Source organism: Ursus arctos, unplaced genomic scaffold (assembly GCF_023065955.2).
Source record: "Ursus arctos isolate Adak ecotype North America unplaced genomic scaffold, UrsArc2.0 scaffold_16, whole genome shotgun sequence".
Lineage (NCBI taxonomy): Eukaryota > Metazoa > Chordata > Mammalia > Carnivora > Ursidae > Ursus > Ursus arctos.
Genome location: NW_026622830.1, coordinates 27,279,727 through 27,307,317, shown reverse-complemented (window position 1 = coordinate 27,307,317; position 27,591 = coordinate 27,279,727). Strand labels below are relative to the sequence as shown.

Genomic DNA, 27,591 nt, shown 5'->3' with positions numbered 1-27,591 from the left:
GTCTCAAAATGGTTACGTATTATTTGATTCCGTGTATATGACATTCTTGAAAAGACAAAACTATAGTCATGTAAAAGAGTGGTTGCCAGGAGTTAGGATGGGGTAGGGAGTGATTACAAAGTGATAACACAAGGGAGTTTTTTGGGTGATGATACTGTTGGTATCCCGAATGTAGTGGTGGTCACAGGAATCTAGACATGCGTTAAAATTCACAGAACTGTGCACCAAAATGAAAAAGTCAGTTTTTCTACATGTTAATTACAAAAATAAAAGACTTTTGAGGGGACTTTAAATGATGTATCTTTCAAAAAATAAAAGACATTTTTAAAAAAGAAAATTTTGACATTTCAATCTTATACAATTAATACATTCAAAGAAGCCATTTAGAATTTCATTTGTAGCATAATTCCAGATACAATGGGATTGAAGAGCATACTATAGGCTTCACTTTATAGTATAGTACGGAGCTCACGGAGCATTATATGAAAATTTCCTAACTCAAACTTCAACTAAGAAAACAGAAAAACAATAGTTTTAATGTCAAATATGCTCGGTAAACACCAAGTAAAAGAACATTTATTTTAATGACCTTTACTTGAATTGCAGCTGCAGACAACATGCTGAATAAGTGTCCGCTAATTTTTTAACATAAGCAGATTTAGTTTTGTTGACAATGAATGGTAGTTATAATAATCATTAAATAATAAATAAAAATGTTAAATGACCTATAAATAGACTAAAAGCCAGTCAGATAATTTAAAACAAAGACAAACTTAAGAACCTTTAAATTAAGATATTAGATTAAAAACCATAGTATTAGGTCAAATCAAGGATGATCTGCATTAGAATCAAATAAATTATTGTCTGTGGGGGAGTAAGAAAGTATTAATTACTAATTATGCCCATAAAATTTAAGTAAATAATCCAATGTAAAATGGCTTTTTAAAAAATATCCTTAAATGTTTCTTGAAGGCACATAGTATTTTACAAATGTATTCTAAATGCAACATTCAAGTCAGGGAAATGGCAAATACTATACATTCAAGTTAGCTAAGTTAAAAATATTACTTAGCTACAATTAAGTATTTCTGTAAGCATGTAGGTTTCCAATTCTGGCTATGATTATTCTGAAGGAAATAGGAGTGAGCTTGTATATGAAATGGATCAGACCTTTCGCTGCTTCCAGACAGTTTCTGCATTAAATTGAACAATCTACACAGAAATTCCAATGATTACATAAATCTGCATGTTCTGGATTTCCTTCACATTTTATGGAACATTGGTCCCACTGTAGCTATAATATCTGCATAGGGATCACTCTGGCTCAGCTCAATAGCCCGCTGTTTTTTTAGGACAAGAAAGCTATAAAATTTGGCAGCAGCTTGTTTTCGGTCACTATTTCTGCAAAGCTTCATCAGACTAAAGTACTGCATTCCCATCTTGTTGGATTCCTGGGAAAATAATTAGAAAAGAAGAAAGGAAAGAGAAACAACATTATTAAAAGTACAGCAGGCTGTGGATGCATAATGAATAAAATATTGATATTTTTGATAAGTCAGTGTGAAATCCTAAAATGGAGAAATGCAAATGACTCATTAGGAAACTTTAAAAACATTATAGGTCATTGAGTGTAAGCGTGGTTCATTGAGAAAATGCATGCAAAAGAACTCTTAAAGTGTTATACAAATTTCTTATGTGTTATACAAATGTTAGGTCTTTTAAAATTTTGATGTTAACATAAATGGCTCTTGAGGAAAGTGAAGTTAGTTTAGACTTGCAGGCAGAAAACAATCCGCAGGACTTTGGGAGGCTTCAAATACAATGAAAATTATCAGCCCTATCAGGCTTCTTTTCCTTAAAGGTACTGGGAGGTGGGGGTGACTATAAACAACTCTAGTGATAAATGTAAAATTATATTTATATCTCAGTGGCAGAGGAATATGAATATATAAACATCTCCCAGTTTCTTGGCACAGACTAAAAAGATGTTGGATTCACCACAGGGCACCTACGAACCTACTAAAAAACTGAGATACAATAAAGTATTTAATTATGGATAAAGATAACTCCTTTTATGAAGACTAGTACTTGGAATCAGAAATCTAGAATAGAAGTACCGTATAGTCTTCTTAGTTAGAAATACTGTGATGAATACTAGCCAGTATCCCTTGAGCTTCTTACTCCTTTGATAGCTGTGAGGTATTTTAGAAATATCATATACAGGTTTTTGGGTAGTTGTTGTTGTTGTTGTTTTTGCTAGTCCACAACATTTAGCAAACTGATAAATTAAATACTTTATCATACTTTATCTCAACAAAAGGAGTGGATCAGTATCAACAGCCTTTCAGAGATGGCATGCCAAACCTTCGCTTATTCCCTCTTGAGGAGACAAGATGTGGATTGACTGGCTTGAATCCCTTTGAAAAACACCCCAATGTGCAAGACTGAGCACACATGCTTATGTATTCTGTTCCCTCTAGAAACCCCTCTAAAATGAAGGTAAAGGAATAAAAGGTGACAAAGGAAGGAGATAAAGTGAAAGACTGACTGACTTAGCAGAGTAGAGAAAGTTTAAACTTAAGTGCCAGCAGGGAGGAAAGCCAGCAGAAAACAAGCCAGTGTGAGCTACAGAGCCTTGGCAAAGCTCAGGAATTGCAGGCAATAGTATGTTATAAGATGGAGATAAGAATTCCTCAGAAGTCTACTTGGGAGCTGTTAGACCCTCCGATCCACTCTACCACTTCACTGAACCAGGAGATCATGACTCCAATACCCTGCCAGGAGGCAGGAAGTTGCCTTTCTAGAGATTTCAACCACTGAGGCTCTAGAGTTGGGACGCCAAGCACTGTGGATGTTGGAGAAGTGTCATATCACAAGCTGGGGGTTAAGTGAAATTCTACAAGCTAAACAATGAGACAGTCAAGTTCTCCCCCTCCCCCTCTTGGTGCCTGAACCACCAGTATCCTGCTTATATCTCCTGGGCAGTAGATTTGAAGATTTAGCTGGGAAAACTGACCATGGGGGCCGGGGTCTAGGGGGACTACAGATAATGGTGCCTGTGTGTGTGCAAGTGTGTGTGTGGGGGGAGGAGGCACGGCCCAATTACCTCACTATTAAGACCATAAGTCTACAAGCCCCACCCTTGCTTATATAACTTCCAATCTGATTTTTGCTGTCTCACTCCTTTTTTTTTTCAGATTTATTTATTTAATTTTAGAGAGAGAAAGAGAGAGAGCACGAACGGGAAGGGCAGAGAGAGAGGGAGAGAGAATCTCAAGCAAACTTCTCGCTGAGCACAAAGCCGAGGTGGGGATTGATCTCACAACCCTGATATCACGACCTGAGCCGAAACCAAGAGTCAGATGGTCAACCAGCTTCACCATCCAGGCACCCCTTTGCCGTCTCACTTTTAAATAAGAACAGATAACCAAAGATCTACCAGACACTTGAGTTTAATTTCTAACATTCAAGAGCATCACTAACATTCAGGAGAATCACTAAGCAAACAGAGACAACGTAGGGACCAGAAGAAAACTATAACCTATGAAAGAGAAGACTCTGTATCCATAAAACATGATGAGGAGGATTATTGAAAGAAAGCAGATTAGTGGTTGCTTGAGGAAGGGGGGAGTGGGACCAGTGGGAGAGATGGGACAAAGGATTATCAAGAGGCACAAGGAAACTTTTTGGGGTTGTAGATATATCACTATTTTGATTGTGGTGATGGTTTCACAGGTGTACACACAATGTCAAAACTTACCTACTGTATACTTTAAATAGGTATGGTTTATTGTATGTTAATAATACCTCAATAAAGCTGTTAAAAAACTAAATACATAAATGGAAAGATTAGGATGCTACAAAGCAAAAGAATAATTAATAACTAAGAACTCTTAGAAAACAAAAAAGGTGAAAGTAGAAATAAAATTCAATAAAAACTGGAAGATAAAGTTGAAGACATTTTCTAGAGGGTAGAAAAAAATAAAAAGACAAGGGGAATTAATATAAGGGATAAAAGATTTTTTAAAATTTGAAGGTGTAATTCAGGGGACCCAACATCTGACCTGCAGGCAATCCAGAAAGATAGAACAGATTAACAACAGGAGGAAATCTATGAAATATAATAAAATTTCCTAGGGTTCAAGGACATGAACTTTCAGAAGAAAGAACCCATTACCTGCTCAGCACAATAAATGAAAAAAGACCCATATCAAAACCCATCATCATGAAATTTCAGACCACTAGGAGTAAAGAAAAGACCTGAAAATTTCCAGAGAGAAAATGAAGGTCACCTACAAAGGATTGCCAACCAAGCAGCATCTAACTTTTCAGTAACAACATAAGAAGCCTAGATATGTTACAAAGCCTTCAACATCTGAAAGATATTATTTTCAAACTATGTTCAGAGATGATCAAGTTAAAGGTAAAATAAATTTTCAGACTTGTACGTAGTGTCTATCTCCTATGCACTCTTTATCTCAGGTTATTATGAAAGAATGTTAACCACCAAAAAATTCAAGGTAAACGAAGATCAAAGCATTGAGAAATGGAAAAACAATATAGGAAAGAGACAAAGGAATTCCCATGTTATGATAAAGGAATGTCCCAAGACAAAAACTGTGGAAAAGACCTAGAGAGCAGCTAGTCCAATTAGAACAAGAGGATGATGAGCTGTGGAAGGAGTATCTTCAAGAAAACATACTGGAACTGATGAACTAATTGACACCTTTGAGTATACTGAAAGGGGTTTCATTATATCGTCAGAGAATTTCAGAAAAGAATTAATGATGAGTATATAGACACTAAGAAAATGGGGAAAATGAGGCAATGATTAACTCCAAAAAAACCCCACTATGAAGTTGACAAGAAAAGAAATGTAATTACACTAATTTTTACATAGTCTTTGTAGCAGTGACTGCTGATTGTCCCTTAACATCCATTCTTGTCTTCTTTCATAATAACAGAATATATTAGCTGGGCCCAAGGTTGCCAGATAAGGACTACATTTCCCAGCTAGATGTGGCAAGGTGGTAAGTGCTGGGCAATGAAATGTGAAAAGTGATACACACAATTTCTGGTTGTACCTTAAAGGAAATTTTGCTGCTGAATGGAATGCAGACATGGTACTTAGCCATTTTTGGTTCTGAGAATAAAGAAGATGAGATAAAGGTAACCTGGGTCTCTGACAACTTTGTCAGCATAGCGGCTATACCAGATTATACTTTATCTTTTTAAACTACTGATATTTTGGCTCTTTGTCAAAATCAAACCTATATCATAACTATTACAATTGTAACACTGTAAACACTGAATATTGTGCTAAAAACAGACTGCGGTGAAAAAGCTATAACTAAGCTAAATTTTCATTTTACATTGAAAGAAGCCAACAGATAAAATTTAAAGCTGAAATACCAAGAAAGAACAGTAAGAACATGTAATTAGAAATATAGATATAAATACTAAAAGAAACAGCTTAATATAGTTGCCTCTGGTGAGCAGGACTTAGGAATAAGGAAGGTAGGACAAAAAACTTCTGTGTTTCCCTCTAAGCTTTATAGCATAGAACTATTTAACTTTAAAAATTATATACATGTATTATTTTGATAAAAATGTAAGTTAATTTTTTTTGAGAGAGAGAGAGTGACAGCAGGGAAGGAGGTGGGAGGGGCAGAGGGAGAGAGAGAATTTCAAGCAGGCTCCATGCCCAGCACAGAGCCCGACTCAGGGCTCTATCTCATAACCCTGAGATCATGACCTGAGCCAAAATCAAGAGCCAGACACTTAACTGACTGAACCACCCAGGCACCCCTAAGTATAAGTTAAGTTTTAAAATTATCTGTTTACTTTTAAACTGCTATAAACTTAGTTCCATTTACAGAATTAGTTGATATCCTGCTAAGCACAAGAATGGGGCATAGACTAGATGTCTAGGAGCATGAGTATAGGTAAGAAGTTGATTAGAATATGCAGGCACCAAAAGCAAACTCCCACAGTTAGCCCTGGGTATACTGCTCAAAATCATTTCATTCTAATGGAATTTGGTCTCAACAAAAAAATAAAGAAGGAGATTTCATTTTTATTAATGTCTAGAAGATTGACATCAACATTTTATTTTTAAAAACAAAAATAGGATTGACGAACCCTACCATCTTACCCGCAAACTATTTAACATCTGAAGAATTCTTCGATTCCATCTCTCTGTCTCAATATTTTGTTCATTCCCTGATGACTCCTGTTTGAATGATTGATAAAATATTTCATTTAAACAAATTTTACCAAATGCTTACTATTTGCCAAGCATAGTGTTAGCTGCTACAAGAAACCCGACTATAACACTGGGTCCTGCTAAATAAAGAGCTTATAGTCTGAAAATAGAGAGAATCAGAAACATACATATATATATCAGTCTTTGCAGGATTATATCTACACTACCTAGGCAATGAGGGGCTCCAGAGTAGGAGATTCTGCAGTCTTTACTGGTAATGCATCCAAGAGCATTAAGACCTTACTCTCAAAAGTAAAATCAGCAATGACTTTTTGGTTAGGACTATCCCGGCTCTGGTCAATTTGAACTGAGTTGACAGGAATAAACATAAAGCAGGAAAAAATGCCTTGTAAAGGCCTTTATCTAAACTTACCTGGTGATACAGAAGCTCTAACTAATAACTGATGTTTAGCAATCTGTGTACAATTGGATTAAAACCTTTTTGATATCAAAGGTAACTTGTCCAAAAAAGATCAGCCCACTTCCTGTCATATTATCTGAATAGATTCATTCTTCTCAGTCTTTAAAATTTAGCCACCTTCTGAAACACCTCAATATTTAAAAATTGTCAAGTTGAAATGCCTTCACAGGAACTCACTCTAAGTTCTTATCAACTAACACTTTATGAGCTAAGAACGGAACTGGGCATAGGAAAGGTGCTGATGAATCTGACAAAAGAGCAAGTCTACAAAGTGCAGGGGGTGGGGGGTGGGGGGAGAAAGGTGACACAGAACTGACCTACTTTATAATTTTTCCTAGGCTAGCTCTGACCATGCAATCACCCTTACCACTGGTACACTGTTTGTCAAATGTCACTTCACGTGTACCTTTGGAGGCCAGACACTTACTATCTGTTTTCAATTTCACAAACTCCAAAATGATTTCAGAAATTTCCAGGATATTCTGGATGATATTTTGAATCACTTGACGCTAAGGGGACTGACTGCAGAGTCCTCACTCCTACCAATTATACTGGCTTCCTGGTCCAGCCTATATAGCTTCCTTTCTTACATTCCAGAGGGAATGACCCGAAAATATGGTCCCTTTATTCTGAAGAGTTTTCCAAATCCCTCCAGGTGCAATTTACTTTTATTTCTTTCTGGTCTGCCCTAGGATAAGTGAGTTCACCCAATTACTGGTATTTATTATATTGTTAAATACACAAATGCTGTTTTTCAAATATAAAAAGCAATGGCCCAACTCTTTGTTAAAGATCCATGAGACTGTAGCTTCACCTATAACTGCACAACTAAACTAACCAGGAAAATGCTCAAAAAAAATATAGTCTGTGCGCTTTGCTGAAGCCTGTCTATTTGATCTATCTGGACACCCTACCGCTGAATCCATTGTGTGGAAAGCCCAGTGGATTATTAAAACAGCTGAACTTGTGCTGTGTTGTGGTTTGCTTGACCACGTATGAAAATAACCTGTGTCTACAGAAGCAAAGAGAAAGGCGAAAAGGAATCAACCCACTTCTGGTTCAGCTGTTCAGATGTTTCAGGTAAAAAGTTCAGGTATCTATCCTGTCCTAAATTATCTAGAGAATTCAGTCTGTTTTCCACATATGAAGAAGCTAACTTGTAGTCTTGGAACTCATTATAAAGATAATTTATTTAAGAACAAACTGGCATTAATAGCTATTTTGATATTATTCAATAAGAAACTTTTGCTAAAATTCATTACAATCTTAAAAATGCCTTCAGGACAGTGGTACAAAGACTGGAGAAATAAGAACATGATACTTATGGAGCCAGTTGGGGTTGGATATTACTTCTGGCTTTGTTCTTGAATCGTGGCCCTTTGAGGAGACCACTTTCTTTTGCTGGTTTCTAGAAATCTTCGACAGATATAGGCCTTGAGCCATATAATGTTTTGGGAAAAAAATGCCACGTTTGTTTTTGTTTCTTGTTTTTTCGTTTTTCACTTATAAATAAAGTAAAATTTCAAATGCCCTAGGATGTACCTCTATTATAGCTCTGCTTCTTTAAAGCTGTTATAAGTTAAAACAGTGATTCTCAATATTTTTAACCTATGACTACCTTTGATAACATAGAAATCTCATAATTTTCTTTAAAATTATTTGAAGTTTCAAAATAAGTTAAAGAAAGAAAAAAGATTAAAGCAATTCTGAGCATGTTTTATCAAACTACTGACATACCTCTTTGTTGAGATCACTAATTTAAATAATAATTCTAGAAAGTAACCTGACAGCTCTGAAACCAATTTTTAGGTAAATAAGGTGGTAACTATTTAGGAACAAAGTTTTTTGTTTTTGTTTTTTGAAGATTTTATTTATTCATTAGAGAGAGAGAGAGCACAAGCAAGGGGAGCAGCAGGCAGAGGGAGAGGCAGAAGTGGGTTCTCTGCTAAGCAGGGAGCCCAATGCAGGGCTCGATCCAGGACCCTGGGATCATGACCCTAGCCAAAGGCAGATGCTTAACAGACTGAGCCACCCAGGCACCCCAGGAACAAAGTTTTTAAGAACATTCTCAAGACTATGCATATATTTACCAACTCCACCGTACAATTCTCAATTTCTTGTGCTAAGATGGCATTCATTAAAGAGGATTCCTCAGTACCTGAAGATACCATTTCAACAATATCCTGCTAAAGCAAATTAGGGAAAGATAGGTAAGTCATTGCAGTAGTAGTAATCACAGGAACAATTTTATTTTGTTAAATGCTTTAATCACATGAATGCTCATTTCTAAAACTAATTTAAAATACTATCTGCATTCACAAAATATTATTTCTGATATATCCCATATAGGCTGCCCCTGTTTTCCATATGCCTCCACAAATGAAGAACCGGCACATCCCTGCCCTCTTTGCCGCATATCGTTTCCACTCCTACCTCCTTCACCACTGCAGACCTCATATCAAACACCTTCATAGCTGTGTGGCTGGGACCACTTTCCTTTGAAGCATTTTGTCTAGCCCCAACCCCTATTTCTATCCTCATGCCAGTACCAGGAGGCAGAGGAAGGAGAACTATAAACAGATGGCTGAAAATGGGGGAAGGGATATTAATATCCCTACGTAGGGCCATGGCAAGATTCTTGCCACCACTGCTGGAGCTGTCACTGGCAAAAGGGAAGACAAACGGTCCTCTGGAAGGGGAGCAAAGGCATAAAGGAAGAAGGAAAAAGAGAAAGTCAGAAATTCTCCATTCCTTATCATTTCCTTTTTTCATTGCTATAGAAGCTGTCGGCCCTTTTTTTGTCTTTAACCAGTCTTCAAGTTAGGTGCCTCCTACAACAAAGGGTACTTGGTTTTTCATTTCAGCTTTAAAAATTTTTAATGAATATAAGGAGCTGCATTTTATTCTTTAATCTACGTTGTTTGTGGAGACCTATGTTTTTTTCTCTTTTAACTTCTATGAATATTCTGCATTTTAGGTACATTCAATTTTGCAGTTACTTTACATAAAAAATGTCTAATGAAGATTTGAAAATGATTAATCAGAATCAATATTTTTTTCTGTCCTGTCAATGTTTTCCCATTCCTAATTATATTTCACATCTGTTCACCATTTTTGGAAGCAGAATAAGGATGGAATTGAAGATTAAAGCATAAATAGAGTAAAGGAGTTAAGAGGGTCAAGAGAGATTGATATACAAGTTCTTGGGAAAGCACTTGGGAAAATCTATTTTTTTCATATGTTAAAAAATCATGAACTAAACAAGCTTGCCTGATCATAATTTTCAGTAGGTGCACTCTAAGAAATGCCTGAGCCCAAATAAGGAAGACAGTACTGGCAACCCAATATCTCAATATCCAGTATACTATCAAATATTTAGTAAAATATGTTGTTTTAATGCATTATGAAATTGTCTTTCCTTCCAAGGGCACTGGGTTCCAATGTGGATTGACTTTGACTTCCCTGAGTGGTTATCAAAATACAGTGATGATGGAACAAACCAGAAAAGTACTAGTTTATTTTTATCTGGTTTGGCTATAATATTTACATTTCTACAACCACTAAAGTGACAATGGGGAATATATTTTAAAGCACATTGATTCCAATGATGCTGTTAAATAACTATGTTTTTTGAATAAGAATTACATCTTCAAGTAAAAATTTTTTTAAATTTTGTTTGGTCATGGATCTTTAGATAGTCTTTTGGATTCAAGGCTAAGGTAATTATAAGTCTAAGACATAGTCTTAGAGGTGAGAAGAGTGAATTTATGATCAGAAACAAAACATAGGTGCACTGTCTAGAGTCCTAAAAAATTTCATGATATATTGAATGTGGGGCCCAGTAGGATTCTCAGGATATAACTGGATTCAATATTTGATGTACCATGCAAAATGTTTCAGTATGAAACCACTTATCTTGTGATTTACTATCCAAAGCTTCTAGAAAATACTGTTCTGTAGATGAAAATCATGCTTTTCATAGTACTGCCACTTACTAAACAAATTACAGAATAAGATAAGATGAAATATAAACTATAAATGTAAGAAGATATATCAGAGTCTCAAGGTTCACTCTGTGTCAGAAAAATAATATTTTTATTTATCTTTAACTTACCTCAGAATTAATATTTTTATTGATATCCTCATGAGAGCTACACTTAGATCCATCAATCACATCCTTCCAAGTTTTGGATTGATTTAAGTCTTGCTGGAAATTTGGTTCTTTCATCACGGAGGTCTCTGAATTATTAAGGAAGTATAGAAGATTTCACCAAAATATCTTTCAAACTTAAATTGGGATCTGGTTGTTACAAAAGAAAGCACCTGACAGAAAACTTGCAATCCAAGAATTTAAGCAAAGGGTGTACAAACTTTCTTATAGTTTCCCAAGTCTCACGCATTTATCTTCTCTTTCCCCTTGTCTGCTTCTTATCAGCTCCACTCCCCATCCTCCACCAACTATCTCCTCCACACTCACTCCAACACATGCACTCACAAGACAACATGGATAGTTCAAGCCCATCTTGGTGTATGGTTCAGTAGATTTTAATGCTTCAGGACAGGTGATCAGGAAGCAGAGATTCACTCACTACCAAAACTGGTTTTATTGTTCCTTTATAATAGTCACAATAATAATCAGTAATTATTAATACTCTGTATCCTCTAGATGGATGGAAGTATCTATTTCTCAGGTTAATTGTATTGTTTAAATGTTATTCTTATCACTAGGTGACTTCTCATATTAGTTGTCTTAAAGTGAAACATTATCCTCCTAGATAAAGTCGTTTTATCTGTTGAAGGTTTATGAGTACTTCCTGTAGGGATGGGGGAGGTAGGTAGGAGTGAATTTAGGAAGAATACACATAGTATATATACCTCATCTTTTTAATGTAGCTTGTTGGACAAAAATTAATCTGCAGGCATTGCTGATGTAACAGTTTAAGTTGAAATACTCTTCTAGAGATAGCATTTATACTTGGGAATATGGAATTGGATCCCGTTTTCATTTGAAATGTAAAATGACATTTTTGTTTCTACAACATTCCCCTCAACATCAACAGTTAGGATGTCTCACCTATTATGTTTTTACTTCCCACTTCTTCCCTTACTGATTCCTTCTGCATCAATTTTCTTCCAAGTTTAAAGCCAGAGGACAGAAAGCATTTTGTAAACAACTGTAAAAACATACATTTTTATTTCTTGTTTTTGTATAAGTAAAACAATTCAATAAAATACAAGCACATATGCTAAAAAGTGAAAACTATAATTCATGCACACACATCAAGCAAATTAACTCAAAAGTAAGGCGGTATTTTTTTTACAAGTTTTTATTCTGTTGTATACGTGAATGTAAATATGCATTTATTTATTTATAACCAAACACTGCACCTAAGTAAAAAGATGAAAACTATTACCATTTTCAGTTCAGCATGAGTCAAATCCTGGGCAGCAGTTGACAGAAGTGTGTCCACTCCTCCCTTCTTCTTCCACATCATCAATCTTTGGGTAGGAGGTGCAAGTTCCAAAACCATGAGCGTGTCCGTAAAGGAAGTAAGCTGTTTATGCATAATTTTGCTACTGATCTCCTTGATTGGATCTACGAGCAATTTCCTCTTTTTGCCTTTTCTCTTCTCAGCAATGTCTAAATATAAGAAATAGGCACAAATGTGATTGGTTGTACTGCTTTGTAAAATGATATTCTAGGCACCGCATATCTATCTACCACAATGCAACCTACAGAGTTGCTGTGGGAAGAAAATCCCTTTCTCTCTACTGAAAAATCATGCTTCAAAGGGTTTTTTTTGCACAGCTAGAGTATCTGAGCAGCCAAGAGTCAATGTATCTTGTAAAGTGTTCCTTCAAAGTACTTAGAAGGGACCCTGTTGACCTAGCAGGCAGACAAGTGAGGAAATGTGGAACAGAGGATATGATAAGGGAAGCTGCTCAATTTTGAAGTTCCTCAATACATCCATATAACAAGATATTTTGAAACATTAATTTATATTTGTCCAGTATATTTTTCCCTCCTCCATTGAAATTCATACACAAATTCCAAGTAGGTAGCTAGGCCCAAGGGATTTCACTCCTTTAGATAATTTTACCAGGTAGAAAGCAGAAGTTAAGCTTTTCCTTAGTAAAGATGCAAAAAGGGAAGATCAGATTTTCCAGAATGGGTGAGGTTTGAGATCAGATGGAGCCAGAAGGAACTAGTAACCTGCCTAGTAATGTGCCTTGGTAAAATGCTGGGAATGTGACAAGATCCCAGGAGGGCTGGCTGTGTGATGACCCCAGAGGCTATATAGGCTGGATTTAGTGGGTACCACAAACTGTTGTGGCTGATGACCAAAATTTCCTTTCTACCTGCCACACCCCTCCCTCCAATTTTGACACTGCATGGCTTAGGGCATACAGGGGAACTGTACAGATTGAAAGTTTTGCTAACCCAGTGAGATAGAAGCTCAGAGTGCATATAGTAAAGAAAAAAACTTGAATGCTTTATTCCTTGCATGCCTGAGTTTATAACTGAAATTCATATCAATCATACTACTTAAAACTATGATGCCCTTACAAGGTCAACTTATATATTAGATTCATATTTATCTTTTATTCCTAAAAATACGCATGAGGTTAAATGTTAGAGGGCATAGGCGTCTCTTCTGATCCTTTTATTCTGCCTTATTTTATATTCATTTGCATGTTTATCTATCTTCCCAATCAGATTGTAAACCTCTTAAAAGCAGGTACCATGTCTTCTTCATTTCTGTGCCCAACAGAGAGTAATGGTTCAATAACTACTGGCGCTGAGCTCAGTTTTAGATTTCCCAGTTTCCCAAACTCAGTATATGGCTTGACCACGACTAACTAAAATGAAAGGATCACCTCAAATTTCCTCCACACTCTTTCCCTATTGTATTACAAATGTTATTACTGGATTGACTACCTTCTATAATATTTCACAGATTATCTCACAGTAAAAGACAGTAGTGTATCAAAAATTAAAACAAAGGGGCGCTTGGGTGGCTTAGTTGATTAAGCAGCCAACTCTCTTGATTTCGGCACAGGTCATGATCTCAGGGTTGTGAGATCGAGCCCTTTGTCAGGCTCCACACTCAGTGGGGAGCCTGCCGTGGATTCCCTCTCTCCCTCTGCCCCTCACACCTCAAATAAAGAAATCTTTTTTAAAAATTAAAAAATAAAAATAAAAACAAGAATAAGTCTGACCTGAAACATCAATTGGGTCAAGGGTAAATCCTTGTTCTTCATTTGATAATGTTTCATCCATTTTTCCATTTTCAGGTACACATATATACTCTGGATTATCTGGTTCCACTAATAACATCACCATAAAAGGAATTATTAGAAAATATTTTAAAAATAATGGTTATGTTATAAGTTAGTTGCTTGTATGAGAATGCAACCAAAAGATAATGATAATTGAAGATTTATATTGCTAACTGGAGCCAAATCTGATTTTTAGAATCATGTACTTAATGGAGTTGAAGAGACACAGAGATTATAGTGTCTAGGTGAGTCAAGTATCATCACCTTCTTTTGTAATGTGACATCTACAGTTAGACTTAGTAGAAACAGCGGTAGCAACCATAATAAATGACTGACATAAATTTGATTATATGTCTGCTAAAACCTTGTATTCTGTTAAATCACATAATTATTAGTTAACCCATAAAGAACCGTAAGTAAACTTAAATTGCCTCTCTTTTTACATTTTAAATTTCTGTTAGGTGGGAAATGTAACATCAAAAAGAGTGAAGAATCAAAATGGGGCTATTCATGCTTTTAATTCTCAGGAAAAATCAGAAAGACTTCAAATAATCTGAGGTACCGTCACATGAATTTCACGTAGAAAATATCCCCACATCTGTAATTTTTCTCAAATTGTATACAGATTGTCCAATTATATTAATGCTGATATGGTATTAATAATTAATGACAATATTAATAATTAATAACCATTATTAATATCAGATATTATTGATGTTTTGAACATGTAACACATTATTTTAATGATTCAAAAGCACAGTATTTTGGCAGAGTGTTTAAATGTGCTCTCATACCAAATAAACCCAATCCTGGTTAAATACCATTGCTGTACCTTTCTCGGAGTCTAGTTTCCTATTCCATGTTGTCTAGGGTCAGACTCAAGAGAGTCTGAGGGACAACATTCTTTACTATCTTTCAATATACTATATTGCTACTTAAACTGCACAGTTATAAGGCTTACTTTGAATATTAGTATCTGTTCACTTTCTATACAAAGGATAATTTCATCATACCCACTATAGTATCAGGCGGTTCAGGAGGCAGAGAAATTTCTCTGTTCAAATGCCTGTCTTCTAACAGGATATTTTGATCATCTTGCAGTAGATTGTCTTGAAAAACACAATAAATACTTTCGTCATACAGAGTTGAATCTGTCATTTGTTCACTAAACCTATATTGACATTACTGTATGCAAGGATTATAAAGCACAACCCTACTTAGGTAGATTTGATTGGTTACATAGACTATCATATTTCAAGTAGGATAATATAAAATTTTATATATATCATTTCCTTTCCTTTATTAAATAGCTGTTTAATTTCAGGAGATATTTACTAAACTAATACCAAGATAGTAACCTTGTTACATAGCCATGCTTAGATTTCAAATCAATAAGTAAAAGCTTTCAAATTCTTTGGTGGAGATTTAAGGTGAACCACTATTATTCATAATTTTGAAATTTCAAAAAATCTGCAATAACTAGCCTTTTAAAGTAAACTAGAAAATTAAAAAAAGATTTGTTATTTAACCATCACTATCTTTAAAATATGTGTATTTAGATTTCCCAGTTTTTGTCTACCCTACTTCTATGATTATTTTATAATAACATCATAATATAAATATAAAATTATAAAATAAAATGTTGGACAGATCCTTTCGCTGTTTCACAATTTCTGTTAAGGAAAACAATGTTTTCTAATATATGATCTCATATATTTTGTGAGGAATATATTTACTCCACTCCTTCCCCTTTAAAAATTAGGAATTTCTAAAAATAAAAACAAGTAGTATTTTATAACCTATATGAAAAATGTGTTTAGATGGTTATTCACTTAGACCTAGCCTAAATGTTTAAATACACCATAGACTTTGAAAACCTGTATAAAAAATATATTAATTTATATGACACAGGGGGATACCTGAAATTTTAGTTTGATCTGATAAACCTATTAATACATTCTAGTACGATCAAAATAAATATCTAATTTCTATATAACCAGACAGCATACCAATCATTTCTCCTGCAGCCCCTTCATCTCCAAATCCATCTCCACTGTCATAGAACAGAGGTTTTTCTCCAGCAATGCTTCCAGAACTATGTTCAACTAAAGGACCACTGGAATTCAGCAGTATGTTGTCATCAAAGAAGCTATGTCTTCTGAGAATTTCAGTTTCCTCCCCTAAATAAATATGTATCATTAATACTGAGTTAGCCGTAGAAACATAGAGATTTAGGGTTAGATGGAAATTCAGATATCTTCTTGGATAGCCCCTCCCATTTTACAGATAAGAAAAATGAGAGCTAAAAAACGTATTTGAATTGTCTACTAATGTCACTCAGTTAATCAGCAGAGACTGGATTTCTAGTCTAACACTTTTCCAAAGCAATAGGGAAAAAACATTAGGATAGAGTTTTTAGTTGTGATTCAGTTTAACAATTTCCCAGAGGGTTATTATTGGCAGTGGAATGATTTCTTCTACATTAGATAGGTCATGTCCTGCTTGATCAAGCATTATTTCATATTATTTCAAGTACAATTGCTTGTGTTGTTTACCCATAATGGAGGTCTAAAAAATAAGAAGCATATCTGTCTTCTTAGGAGCGGAAAGGTAGGTAAACTATTAAAGAATGGGCTTATAACACTCATTCAAAAAATATTTACTGAATGACTGGGTATTAGGCAATCTGCTTGGCTGTTGGAGATGTGGCAGTCAAAAAGACAAAACCCAGTCAGCTAATATTAACCGAGTACTTATTATATGCATTATATTATGTAACAGAAGATACTATTATAATCCTTATTGTACAGACAAGGAAACATGTCCATGGAAAGGTTTTATAATTTGCACACAGTCATACCCCTAATAAATGACAAAGCCAGGATCTGAACCTAGCAGAGACAGTGACAGTATCAGTGTTAGAATTTCACTGGTAAAATAGTTTGCAAAATGGCAACTTATGAGAGCAAACTCCTAAGACACTGACGGCAGCAGATAAAATGAACTCCCTCCTTCAAACTGACTTGCTTCCAGATTGGCTGTATATTCTTTCCCTTTCTTGGATTTGAATCCCTAGGTCCAGGAGTCTGAAACCAGAGGTCAGACAGGGGTTGGTCTTCTCTTCCCTCTCTCTAACAATGCACGTTAGTTAGTGTTAGTCAGTAAAGAAAATAATGAAGTATCACTTATATTAAGATTCTTCTATAGGCCTACATCTCCTAGAAAGGAGGAGTTGAAAAAGGCAGCCTTCAGTGCACTGGATTGAAGATTTGCTCAATAGAAGACTGACTTAAAAAACAAAACAAAACCAAAAAACCTAAAAATATGTTCAGATCTTCCAGAAGCAGCTTGAAAGCTCCCAAAAGAAAAACCAGCCTTGGTCAATAAGATAATAACATTTATGAACAGACACTGTATTCTGAGCACTGAGTATCACGATACCCTGAGATTACTCAAAAAAATTTAAAAAATAATCATTGCTTTCAATCTTATATTATATTTCAGAATAGCATGTATTAATATGAAACGTTTCTCAGAAAACATTAGGTTTGAGCTAGTTTTTGAAGGAGAGAAAAATCACTTATTGATGAAAAGGACTGAAGGAGGGAATAAGGGAAATAGCTCTCTGAGGTTGCTAGTAGTATCTCAATTTTACAAATAGGGTGGTAAGGCTCAGACAAGCTAGGTAATTTGCCCAATATCACACAGCAAGGCAATAGAGAAAGCTGATTCAAACTCAGGTCTGTTGGTATACTAAGAATATGTTCTTTCCCTTTTTTGAATTGTAGGAGACACAGACTGAGAACAGCTAAATTGTATTGGTTAGCTGGTAAGATATTCAGAGCAAAAACTCTGTAGTGAGAGTAAAACAAAGTTGATAAAACAAAGAGGGTGATAAACTGGTAGAGGGCCTTGAGGATAGGCAGGGGTGTCTAAAGTAAGTCATAGGAACCCAAGTTACTTAAGTAGAGAAATGTGATATGAAAAAAAAAAATGGAGTTTAAGGACAATTGTTCTTGCAGAGATATATAGAAAGTGGGAAGAGACTGGGAGATGTGTAGGAGGGTACCATAGTACTCCAGGCCTTTAGCACTTGTGAGATACACACACACACACACGCACACACACACACATACATACTTTTTTTTAAAGTAGACTCCATGCTCAGCAATGTGGGACTTGAACTCACAACCCCGAGATCAAGACCTGAGCTAAGACCAAGAGTCGGACACTTAATCAACTGGGCCATGCAGGCACCTCCGTACTGGTGAATTATGTTGGTGGCTAGGGAAATAGAAAGAAGACCTAAGAGGCATTTCCAATTTTTTGTTGTTGTTGTAAATCAGCATGGGTATGAAGTTTACAGAAAGTGTAGTTAAAAGTGATCCTGGGGGGCACTTGAGTGGCTCAGTCGGTTAAGCGTCCAACTCTTGGTTTTGGCTAGGGTCATGATCTCAGGGTTGTGGGATCGAGCCCCACATGGGGCTCCACACTGAGCACAGAGTCTGCCTGAGATTCTTTCCTCCTCCCTCTCCTTCCCCCTCTGCTCCTCACCTCCCCCACCCCAGCTCTCTCCTCTCTCTCAAAGTAATTAATTAATTAATTAAATCTTAAAGAAAAAAGGTGATCCTAAAGTTTCAGTCTTAATGAAGAATCGTAGTATTTACAGGGAAATGTGTAAAGAGTGTCTTGGGCAGTAGGAAACATGATTAACTCTTCACCAATGTATTACATTTTAAGGCTTAGGGTTATATAGAGTAAGAGATCCATGCACTTCAAAGTATGGTCTGTGGGTTGGTCCTGTCCATGACAGAGTAAATACACAAATTAGAGGTAAGTGCTTAGAATGTTTTAGAGCAATTTCACAGAGTAATTTTATATATGTTTAATTTAATAACAGAAATTGGACCATATATTTTGATTTTTAAACTTTTTTTTTTTTTTTTTTTTTTTTTTTTTTTTTTTTTTTTTTTAAGATTTTATTTATTTATGTGATAGAGAGACAGCCAGCGAGAGAGGGAACACAGCAGGGGGAGTGGGAGAGGAAGAAGCAGGCTCCCAGCGGAGGAGCCTGATGTGGGACTCGATCCCGGTACGCCAGGATCACGCCCTGAGCCGAAGGCAGACGCTTTAACGACTGCGCTACCCAGGCGCCCCTGATTTTTAAACTTTTAATTTTTCTAGTAATCAATTTTTTTAAGTCTTACAAAAGTATCATTCCATTACAGACTGGAAATTAACAAAAATTATAAAACTCATCCTGCACCAAATCATTTAAGGATACAGCTATGGATCATAAGAGTTATGGACGGAGAGTAAGTGGAGGTTAGAGATGTAGCTCAAGCATTACTGCCTTGAGCACCTTCCCCCACCAAACACAGATTTTGGCCATCCTTCTATGTTCACTGCTCCAGGTACCATAAGAGAGTCAAAGATGAAAATGACACAGATCTTATCATCATGGAGTTTCAGACCAACACAGGATGTACATAATATCATGGTACAAGACAGAGGTAAATGCCATAAAAAGAACAAATACTACATGGCTTCAATTCTAAAATACACTCAATAGTTTCTTTTTCACAATCAGTGAGTATGTATTTAGCATGTGGTATTTCCTCCTCAATCCCAAGCCATGTTAAAATCTGTTATTTTACAATTGATATCATCATATACTGAAGGAATTATCGTATTTTGAAGGCACACTATATGCAGCACACATGTAAAACCTTATATATATGTTGCTACCGTAAATGGTTTTTTGCATGTCTCTTTCCCAGCCTGAAGCTGCTTCAGGAAATGCTTCTGCAAACCTTGTACTGCCTATGCCTATGACGCACCTACATACAGTAAGTATGCAATAAATGGCTGCACACTAAGAAGGGAAGTGTATAGCCTAAGACCGAGTCTTGGTACTGACACCTCTTTAGAAAAAGGTGAAGGCAAACTTACTGAGAGTTGCATTTATCCAACAAGAGATTCATTCTGAAGATACTTCTGCTGGTGTAGAGATAGCTATTTCTACTGATATTGTTTCAGTACAAAAATGCAAATATAATTGATTATAGCTTATAATTTTAATTTCCAAATATTCTCACCAAAGCTTCCAGCTTGGAAAAGTAGATCATTACCATAATCTTCTCTAAGTGTGATTTCCTCTGGTTTGCTTTGGTTCTGAGTAAAGTGTTCTGAAACATCAATAGCACTATGGAGAAACAGAAGATTGAGAAAAACATGGGAACAGAACACAAGGATTTTGCAGTATACTGAAAAAAAAAAAACCCAAACCCCTAAAACAAAAAACAGGTTTTATTATAAAAATACTTTTATTTTCTCAATAGTATTATTTATAACCACTAGTTTATTATGCATGCATGTACACAAATGATCTCCAGGTTGCCAAATCCAGTGGTCGATTTTCAGTCCTTATTTTACTTACCTTAACCAACCACATTTGAAACAGATGTTCACTCCCTCATGGAACAGTCTTCTCTTGGCCTACTTTCTCCTGATTTTTTTCCTACCTCATTGGCTGCTCTTTTTCCATCTCCTTTATTAGTTCTTCCTCATAAGACTATTAGCTACTAGGAATGACCCAACACTCTCTTCTCAGATCTCTCTCTTTTTAAAAAATTACACACATTCCCTGGGGGTCTCTTGTGACTCATGGGTGAAGTTCCAACTATATACTCACAACTTTCAAATTTATATATCCCAATCCAGACCTCTTTCCTGAATTTCAGACCCAGATATTCGACTACCTGCCTACTTACCTTGGATGTGCAACAATCGTCTCAAAAATTATGTCTAAAGCCTAATTTAGCCTTTACCCTGCCCAAGTTAAACCTGCCATTCCCTAGTTATCCTCATCTCATTAGGTGGTTAACTCCATTCTCATGCCCAAATCATACTGTCATCTCTCTTTCCCTTAAAGCCATATCCAATTCTTCAGGAAATCCTGTTGGCTCTGTCTTCAAAATATATTCATAATTTGACTATTACCACCTTGATAACATGAAGACTGAGAAGTACAGTGATCACAGACACTGTCATTTCTCCCTTGGACTTCTTTTTTTTTTTTTGGTGGGGATAGTACCGTTTATTAAGGAAAAACCAGACAAAGATCACAGGAGGGTCCCTTCTAGGACACAGAGACCAGGCATCCTGACCCCACATCTGTGGGCTGCTGGGGGGAGGGCACGTGCTCCCAGGTGCGCCCTCAGGTTCCCACAGACAGGGCAGGGCTGTCATGTCTCCTTCCTATCCATCCCAGTCATGAGTCCTGGCATCCCCCACCCAAGGCACTAACTCTTTTCAACCACCAATGCCCTCCTGGGCCTTCACTTTCAGATCATTGGGGGGTGGGGATATGGCCTGGTGTGGGCGGGGAGACCCTCCCAATGCTGGGCTCTACCCCTAGTAGCTCCTGGTAAGAGTTGGGGTGGAGTTTCCCCTACAGCTCCTGAGGGCAGGGGCCCTGGGCTAGGGGTTGGGTGGGTGGGTGGGGGGGTTATCTGGACTTCTTACTGAAATAATCTTCTCATAGGCTTCTGCTTCCTCCCTTTCCCCCTTATAGTAAGTAGCCTGAGGAAGCACGTTGAAATCAAGTCAGATCCAGTCACCCGCCTATTCAAAACCTTCCTATGCTTCCTATCAAAGTAAAATAAAAGTCCTTAATGTGGCCTACAACACCCTACATCATTTGCACCCCCAGCTACCTCTCTGACCTCATGTCCTACCACTCAGATGCTCATTTATAGCACTCCAGTCTCACTTGCCTCCCTGCTGTTCCCTGAAAATGTCCAATGTGTTCTGCCTCGGGGCCTGCCCACTTGCTCTACTTGGAACATTCTTCCCCACATTACTGATTTGTTCCTACACCTCCTTCACGTTTCAGTTCTGACCTTAAAAAAAAGCCTTTCCTGACCAACCTGCCATTTATTTACTTTTTTTCCTATTTCTTTTCATATTGCTGATCATTTCCTGACATATTATATATTTATTTATTTGTTTATTGTTTGTCTAAAATGTAAGATTCATGCAGACAGGAGCTGTTGCTTATTGCTATCTCCTTAGTGCTTAGAGCACTGCCTGGCATATGGAAAGCACCCAACAAATATTCACTGAATGAATGGATGAACATACTGTCAATATTGCAAACTGCATTCAGCAAATATAATGATACATTTTTGGCATTGTATTTCAAAATTTCACACTGAATTTAAATCTTTGTCAACTGCATGTGTATTTCAGTTGTTAACTAGATTCCACTTGTGTTCATTAAATATAAAGGTGAAAACAACAAAATATCAAGAAAATCAAACTGAAGGAAAAATAAATAAAATTTACTTCACATTCTGGGTGTCAAAATCATGAAATTCTTCTGGCAGTGTGATAGCATTGTAAGCAGCTTCAAAATTCTCTTTTGGAAGGTCAACCAGTCCTGAAAAGAATCAAAAACCACATTCAGTGAGCAATAATGCTATATAAGTGAGAAACTCTCAACTCCTGCCTTTCTTCAGTCCATTCTCTACAAACAGCCAGAGTGATATTAAAAATATTTAAAAAGCAATCAGATCAGCTCATTCCCGTGCTTAGAATGATTTAGTGACTTCCCCAGTGCATTTAAATAAAATCCAAATTTCTAATCAGGGCCTCCGCAGCCCTACAAACCTATCAGTATCATCTTTCCCTCATTCACTAGACTCCAACCATACTGGCCTTTTTGTTCCTCCAGACCTTTGCTCTCATGGTTCCCTCTGCCCGGAATGCTATTCCCTCAGGGACTTTTTACATGGCTGGGTACTACTCATTCTTCAAGTCTGACCTTAAATTCTATCCTCTCTGAAAGGCTTTTCCCAATCAGCTTAACTCAAGTAAAGTTTTCTGTTATTTTTTGTTGTAATACTCTGTTTATATATATGCCTGCATAGCACAATCACAATCTATAATTATTGTAATAATTTAAAAGAACTTTTTCATTATCTGATTTCCTCACCAAACTGAAAGGGACCTTATTTGCCTTCTTTGTCCTTGTATCCCAGAGCCTAAAATAGTGCTTGGCACAAAGTATGGGATCAATAAATATCTGTGGATTATATAAATGAAATAATGAACAAAAGAACCATATTTGATTGAGTATAAACTTATATAGAGATTCTACAAATATTTTAAATAAAGAAAAAAAATCCCAGTCAACCCCAGTTCAACAAATATTAATTGAGGGAATAGTATGTTCAAGGTACTGAGACAAGTACTATAAGAGATTCAGAAAATAAATACGACAAAGATGTTGCCTTCAAGGAGCTTGCAAACTAGTATGAGAGGCAAGGCCTGTACCTAAATAACTGTAATACAAGGTAGAAATAATGAATGTATTTAAATTAAATTTAAAGGCATTATATTTATGACACATGTAAACATCCAGCACTTTGGAATGCCTAGAGATTTTCTATAATATTTCATAATAGCATGCTGCTTAGAGTCCTGAGAATTCTGAAAACAATGACAATTATGATATCTGGGTTTTGTCAATTATATTATTTCTAAGTCATCTCATAAAGGCAAAAACAGATACAGCAAACTAAGAAATCCATTAAAACTGGATCATAATTTCTTACATAAGTGTGGTAGCTTTACGTATATTTTTTATGTAAATACGCAGGAACATTACAAGTTTTTTGAAAGTATAACCTTTTCCTGCAAACACAGGAAAAGAGCAAGGGAAAGAATATAATTTGTCCTTAACCATGGAAACTTAGAATCAGTGAAAAGGAAGTTTATATTCACTATACACCCTGGAATTACAGAGCACCACCAATTAAAAGAGCCCACCCCAAATAAAGATGCAAAAGGGAACGAAGATAGGTGAGACAAATCAACATTGCAAGTATACCTGGGCGAAATGTCATCTTCATCTTAAGCAATGCTTCATTGCAATCTGCCAAAAGATATTTTGCCTTCCTATTATAGATTCGCACAACTCCCAAAAGAAGGTGTCCTGAAGTTCGAAGTGCAATTTTTACCTTTCAATAATTTTTAAAGTATAAGAATGTTGAGAATTAGACTCATAAACGCTGTTTGAAAATTATAAAATCATAGTATTTCTTCTCTTTAAAAAGCAGACATTTTGCTTATTCTTATTTCAAGTGAATTACTTAACTTTTACCTCATCTTGTAAAATGATGAACTTTCGTTCTTATTCAATGAAGAGAATCTCATATACCATTTAAGTGAAATATGTTATTATGGGTTTCATGGGAAGAATATCAACTCTGCAGTCGGGCAGACTCAGGTTCAAGCCTTGGCTCGGTTACTGAGGCTGTCATTCAACCTTCTTAAACTTCAGTTTGTTAATAATGGCTACAACTTATTACACACTTATTTTGTGCCAGGCATTGTCTTAAGAACTCTTCATATAATTTTGACAACATCTTCTTTTTACAGAAGAAAAAAACCTGAGACTCAGAAAGCATGCCCAAAATAACACAACTACTAATGGAGTAGGAATGAAACTTCAATTTGACTACTTAAAAGTTCATGTTCTTCACCACCACACTTCACTGAAGCTAAAAGAAGCCCATTTCATAGGGCTGTTGTGAAGATTAAATAATCTAATGAACATAAGCCTAGCCCAGTGCCTGATACATGGAAGGTTTTCAATTATCATTCATTCTTCTTTCAAGCAGAAAAATACTTAACCTAAAAATACACAAAACAATATTTTAATGCAAATTCTAATATCTTATTATAGTATTTTATAATGAACATGCTACTTTTTGAAGTATTTTCATATATATTTTGATTTATACTCAATCATTTTTTTCTACTCTCCATATTCATTCGCTCACTATTTTTCTAAGAAGTACTTATTTGGTTTATATGACATAGATTGTATTTTGTTAAGGGAATAAGGATTACAAAACACGTATAAAACATGACCTTTCTCCTTCAGGGTCCAATCTGTTCATGATAAACGTATGAAATAGTAATTACCAACAGAAACTGACATTTGTTTAAGCTCAGGTAATAAACGTTATAGAAATTAAAAGAGAGAAGACCATTTCAGAAGTAAAACTTCCTTGGAAGTTTTATAATTTTAATTTTATTTTATTTATAAATAAATCTTATTTATTTATAATTTTAATCTATATTTTTAATCAATAACATACCTTAGGTGAAAGAATTTTTTCAATGGTTATCTCTAGATTACATTCAAATACATGAGCCTTTGTGAGTTTCTTCTCCCAGTGAGCTGCAAGCCAGATTTTGGCCAATGGCCCTCGCTTACTCATAAGCACATGGGTGTAGAACATGTTGTCTGTATTCCTTAGCTGTATTTAACAAACTAGAAGGAACGTTAAAAGATATTTAAAATTTGATTACAAAAACAGTTGCTATTTTATAACAAAAACACTTTTTATTAATTCTATAAAATAACAGATTACCTTCCAATTCAAGGTATTATTCAAATTATTTTCTTTAAAGGAGAAACCGTTATTTAAAATACGAAATTACAAACTAATGAGAGCTCTGTTAGACTGTGAACCACACCCAGTTTAAATGTATTCTGATCATTGATGGCTTCTTACATTCTACTTATTTTATCCTGCAAAAGATTTGAGTTCTCTTATTCATATGGTCAAATAAAAAGAGGAGAAAGTCTGGGAAAAATAGGCGATGGAAATAGGGAAAAAACAACAGGAAAACATAGACAAAACTAAGGAAAGTGAACACATGTCACCTCTTTTCTAAAATTTAGGAATTTGAGAAACGTTGGATCATTGACTTATAACCAGGTGTTGAATTTCTTTGTTTTCTGCAAGATGCTCTGGTTTGTTCAAAAATGTATTAACCTTTGAAGTTAAAATAATGGAACTCCAAAGGATTATAAAGTGACAAAATGAGGAAACAAGAAACTACAGGAAAAGAATCCCAAAGCAAGAAAGGAAACATGAATCAAATTTAAATGTTTCCAAACAAGAATGGTGAAAGAAAACCTTAGAACAAAAACAATTTATGCACATGTCTACCTATTGTACTATCGAGAGTAAGGCTCCACTTTAGGCAAAGGGATGTTATAATACTTTGACTTCTAGAGAAGAATCAAGTTATTGCTCACATATAAGTAATCTTAAGCTGCCACTATAAAAGCTTTTTTGCTGCTTTTCTTCTTAAAGTTCTGATCAAAAGCGAAAAGCCAAAATGAACACAAAAACAAAATCAGCCACAGAATTCAGAATGTAGGTGAACTTTGATCAATGCCCATTTCCACCCCCAAAATCAAATCACTGTGCCCAAAATTAAAACTTAGGCAATCTACCAAACCACATTCCCCAGAAACAGAGCAGGAGATTTTCATGTTTATGGCCTGTGCCTGCCCTGGTTCCACTTTCTTCTTTTCTGTTCTGTGTTTTGTCTTACAAAATTGCTCCCAGGTGTATGGTTATGGATGTATTTAAAAAACAACAACCACCCTGTGATTTAATTTTCCTGAGACACTGATTTTCCCCATCACATATTCCACCCTCCCCTGCCCCCCCCCAACAGCGCCCCCCGCAAAGTCCCTGGGGTGTTTCTAGATGGGGATGGCTACGAGAACCGGGAGCCGGGGCGGGGGGCGCAGCTGGGAGAGGGTCCCGGGCAAGGAGGTGGTTTGGGGGAGGGAGGAGGAGAAGGAGGGCGGCCGCGGGCGGCGGGGAGTGAGGGGCGCACAGCCGAGCCGGCGGGCCGCTCTGGGACAGGGGCGTGGGGAGAGCCAGGGGGCTCCTTGCGGGGGGGGGGGCAAAGGAACGGGCGCTGGAGGCGGGGTGGGGGCGTCCGCGGCTGTGAGGGAAAGACCGCGAGCGCAAGGGCAAGGACGCCGGGGGCTTCCTCCACAAACGACTCCTCAGACTTCAAGGCCGCCTGTTCAGAGAGGGAAACTGAGGCCGGAGAGGTGATCGCAGGCGCCCGTTCCTCCCCACGAGGAGAAGGGGCGCCGGGTTGCGCCTCCAGCCTGGGAACCCTAAGGGCGGCTGCGTTCCTCCCTCAGGCGCGGGCCGCAGGGCTCGCGCCCTGAGGCGCTGGCGGGGCGCGTGTGGGGATGTGAGTGGCCGCCGCCCCAGTCACTTAGCTCGCCTTCAGCCCCCGGGTCCCGCCCAGCCCCTCGGGCTGCGCCCTACTTTCGGCGCCGGGTGTGAGGAGGCGTGCCCGAGCTGGAGGACGAGTCGCTGGGGTCCACGCGTCGAGTGTGAGGCGCCTCGCTCCCAGGGCTGCCAGGCGTCAGGGGTGCGCGGCGGAGCGATGGGCGGGGCTGCAAGGGACGGGGCGGGGCAGTTGGCCAGAGATGGGGTGGGGCGAGGGGCGGGGCGGCGGAGATGGGGCGGGGCGAGGGGCGGGGCAGCAGGGCGGAGGCGGAGCGCTCCAGTCCTGGTTTGCAGTCTCCTGCATGGTGCTTGCGCTGTCAGAGCTCTAACCTAGGAATTAAGCAGCGCGGGGGCGGAGGGCAGCGGGGGCTTTTAGGGAGGATGACAGGGACGGAGCCGGGTCCTACAGAACAATTGTGGAAGGTGGTGTGACTCCTCTGCCTGGTCTCTGAACATCCCTAGGATGGACTCTCCTCTCTTCCACTAACTACATAAGG

General features: G+C 37.1%; 1 protein-coding gene across 2 annotated transcripts; it reads right to left on the bottom strand.

The window, feature by feature from the left end:
• Positions 1–542: 542 nt before the first annotated feature.
• RAD21L1 (RAD21 cohesin complex component like 1) lies at positions 543–27,257 on the bottom strand. 2 transcript variants are annotated; one of them, XM_026503188.4, is made up of 14 exons: positions 27,131–27,257; positions 25,139–25,314; positions 23,863–23,992; positions 22,317–22,410; positions 20,066–20,172; positions 15,977–16,147; positions 14,981–15,076; positions 13,908–14,015; positions 12,101–12,327; positions 11,761–11,860; positions 10,801–10,925; positions 8,777–8,872; positions 6,155–6,232; positions 543–1,451 (listed from the first exon to the last, which is right to left on the bottom strand). In XM_026503188.4, the coding sequence occupies exons 2-14, from the start codon at positions 25,280–25,282 to the stop codon at positions 1,263–1,265; spliced, it is 1,665 nt and encodes a 554-aa protein (XP_026358973.1). In that variant the 5' UTR covers positions 25,283–25,314; positions 27,131–27,257; the 3' UTR covers positions 543–1,262. The 2 variants fall into 2 exon arrangements, with proteins under 2 accessions (XP_026358973.1, XP_048078310.1); XM_048222353.2 differs by having other exon boundaries at positions 8,777–8,869.
• Between the last annotated feature and the right edge of the window lie 334 nt (positions 27,258–27,591).

Bases quoted from the DNA above. Each gene is read 5' to 3' on its own strand.
- RAD21L1 (XM_026503188.4), bottom strand. From the start codon at position 25,282: ATGTTCTACACCCATGTGCTTATGAGTAAGCGAGGGCCATTGGCCAAA. The intron at 14,016-14,980 runs GTATGATGAAAT...TGATGTTATTAG, and splicing joins ACCGCCTGATACTATAGTGG to TGGAACCAGATAATCCAGAG. The intron at 1,452-6,154 runs GTAAGATGGTAG...TTATTTTCCCAG, and splicing joins AGATGTTAAATAGTTTGCGG to GAATCCAACAAGATGGGAAT.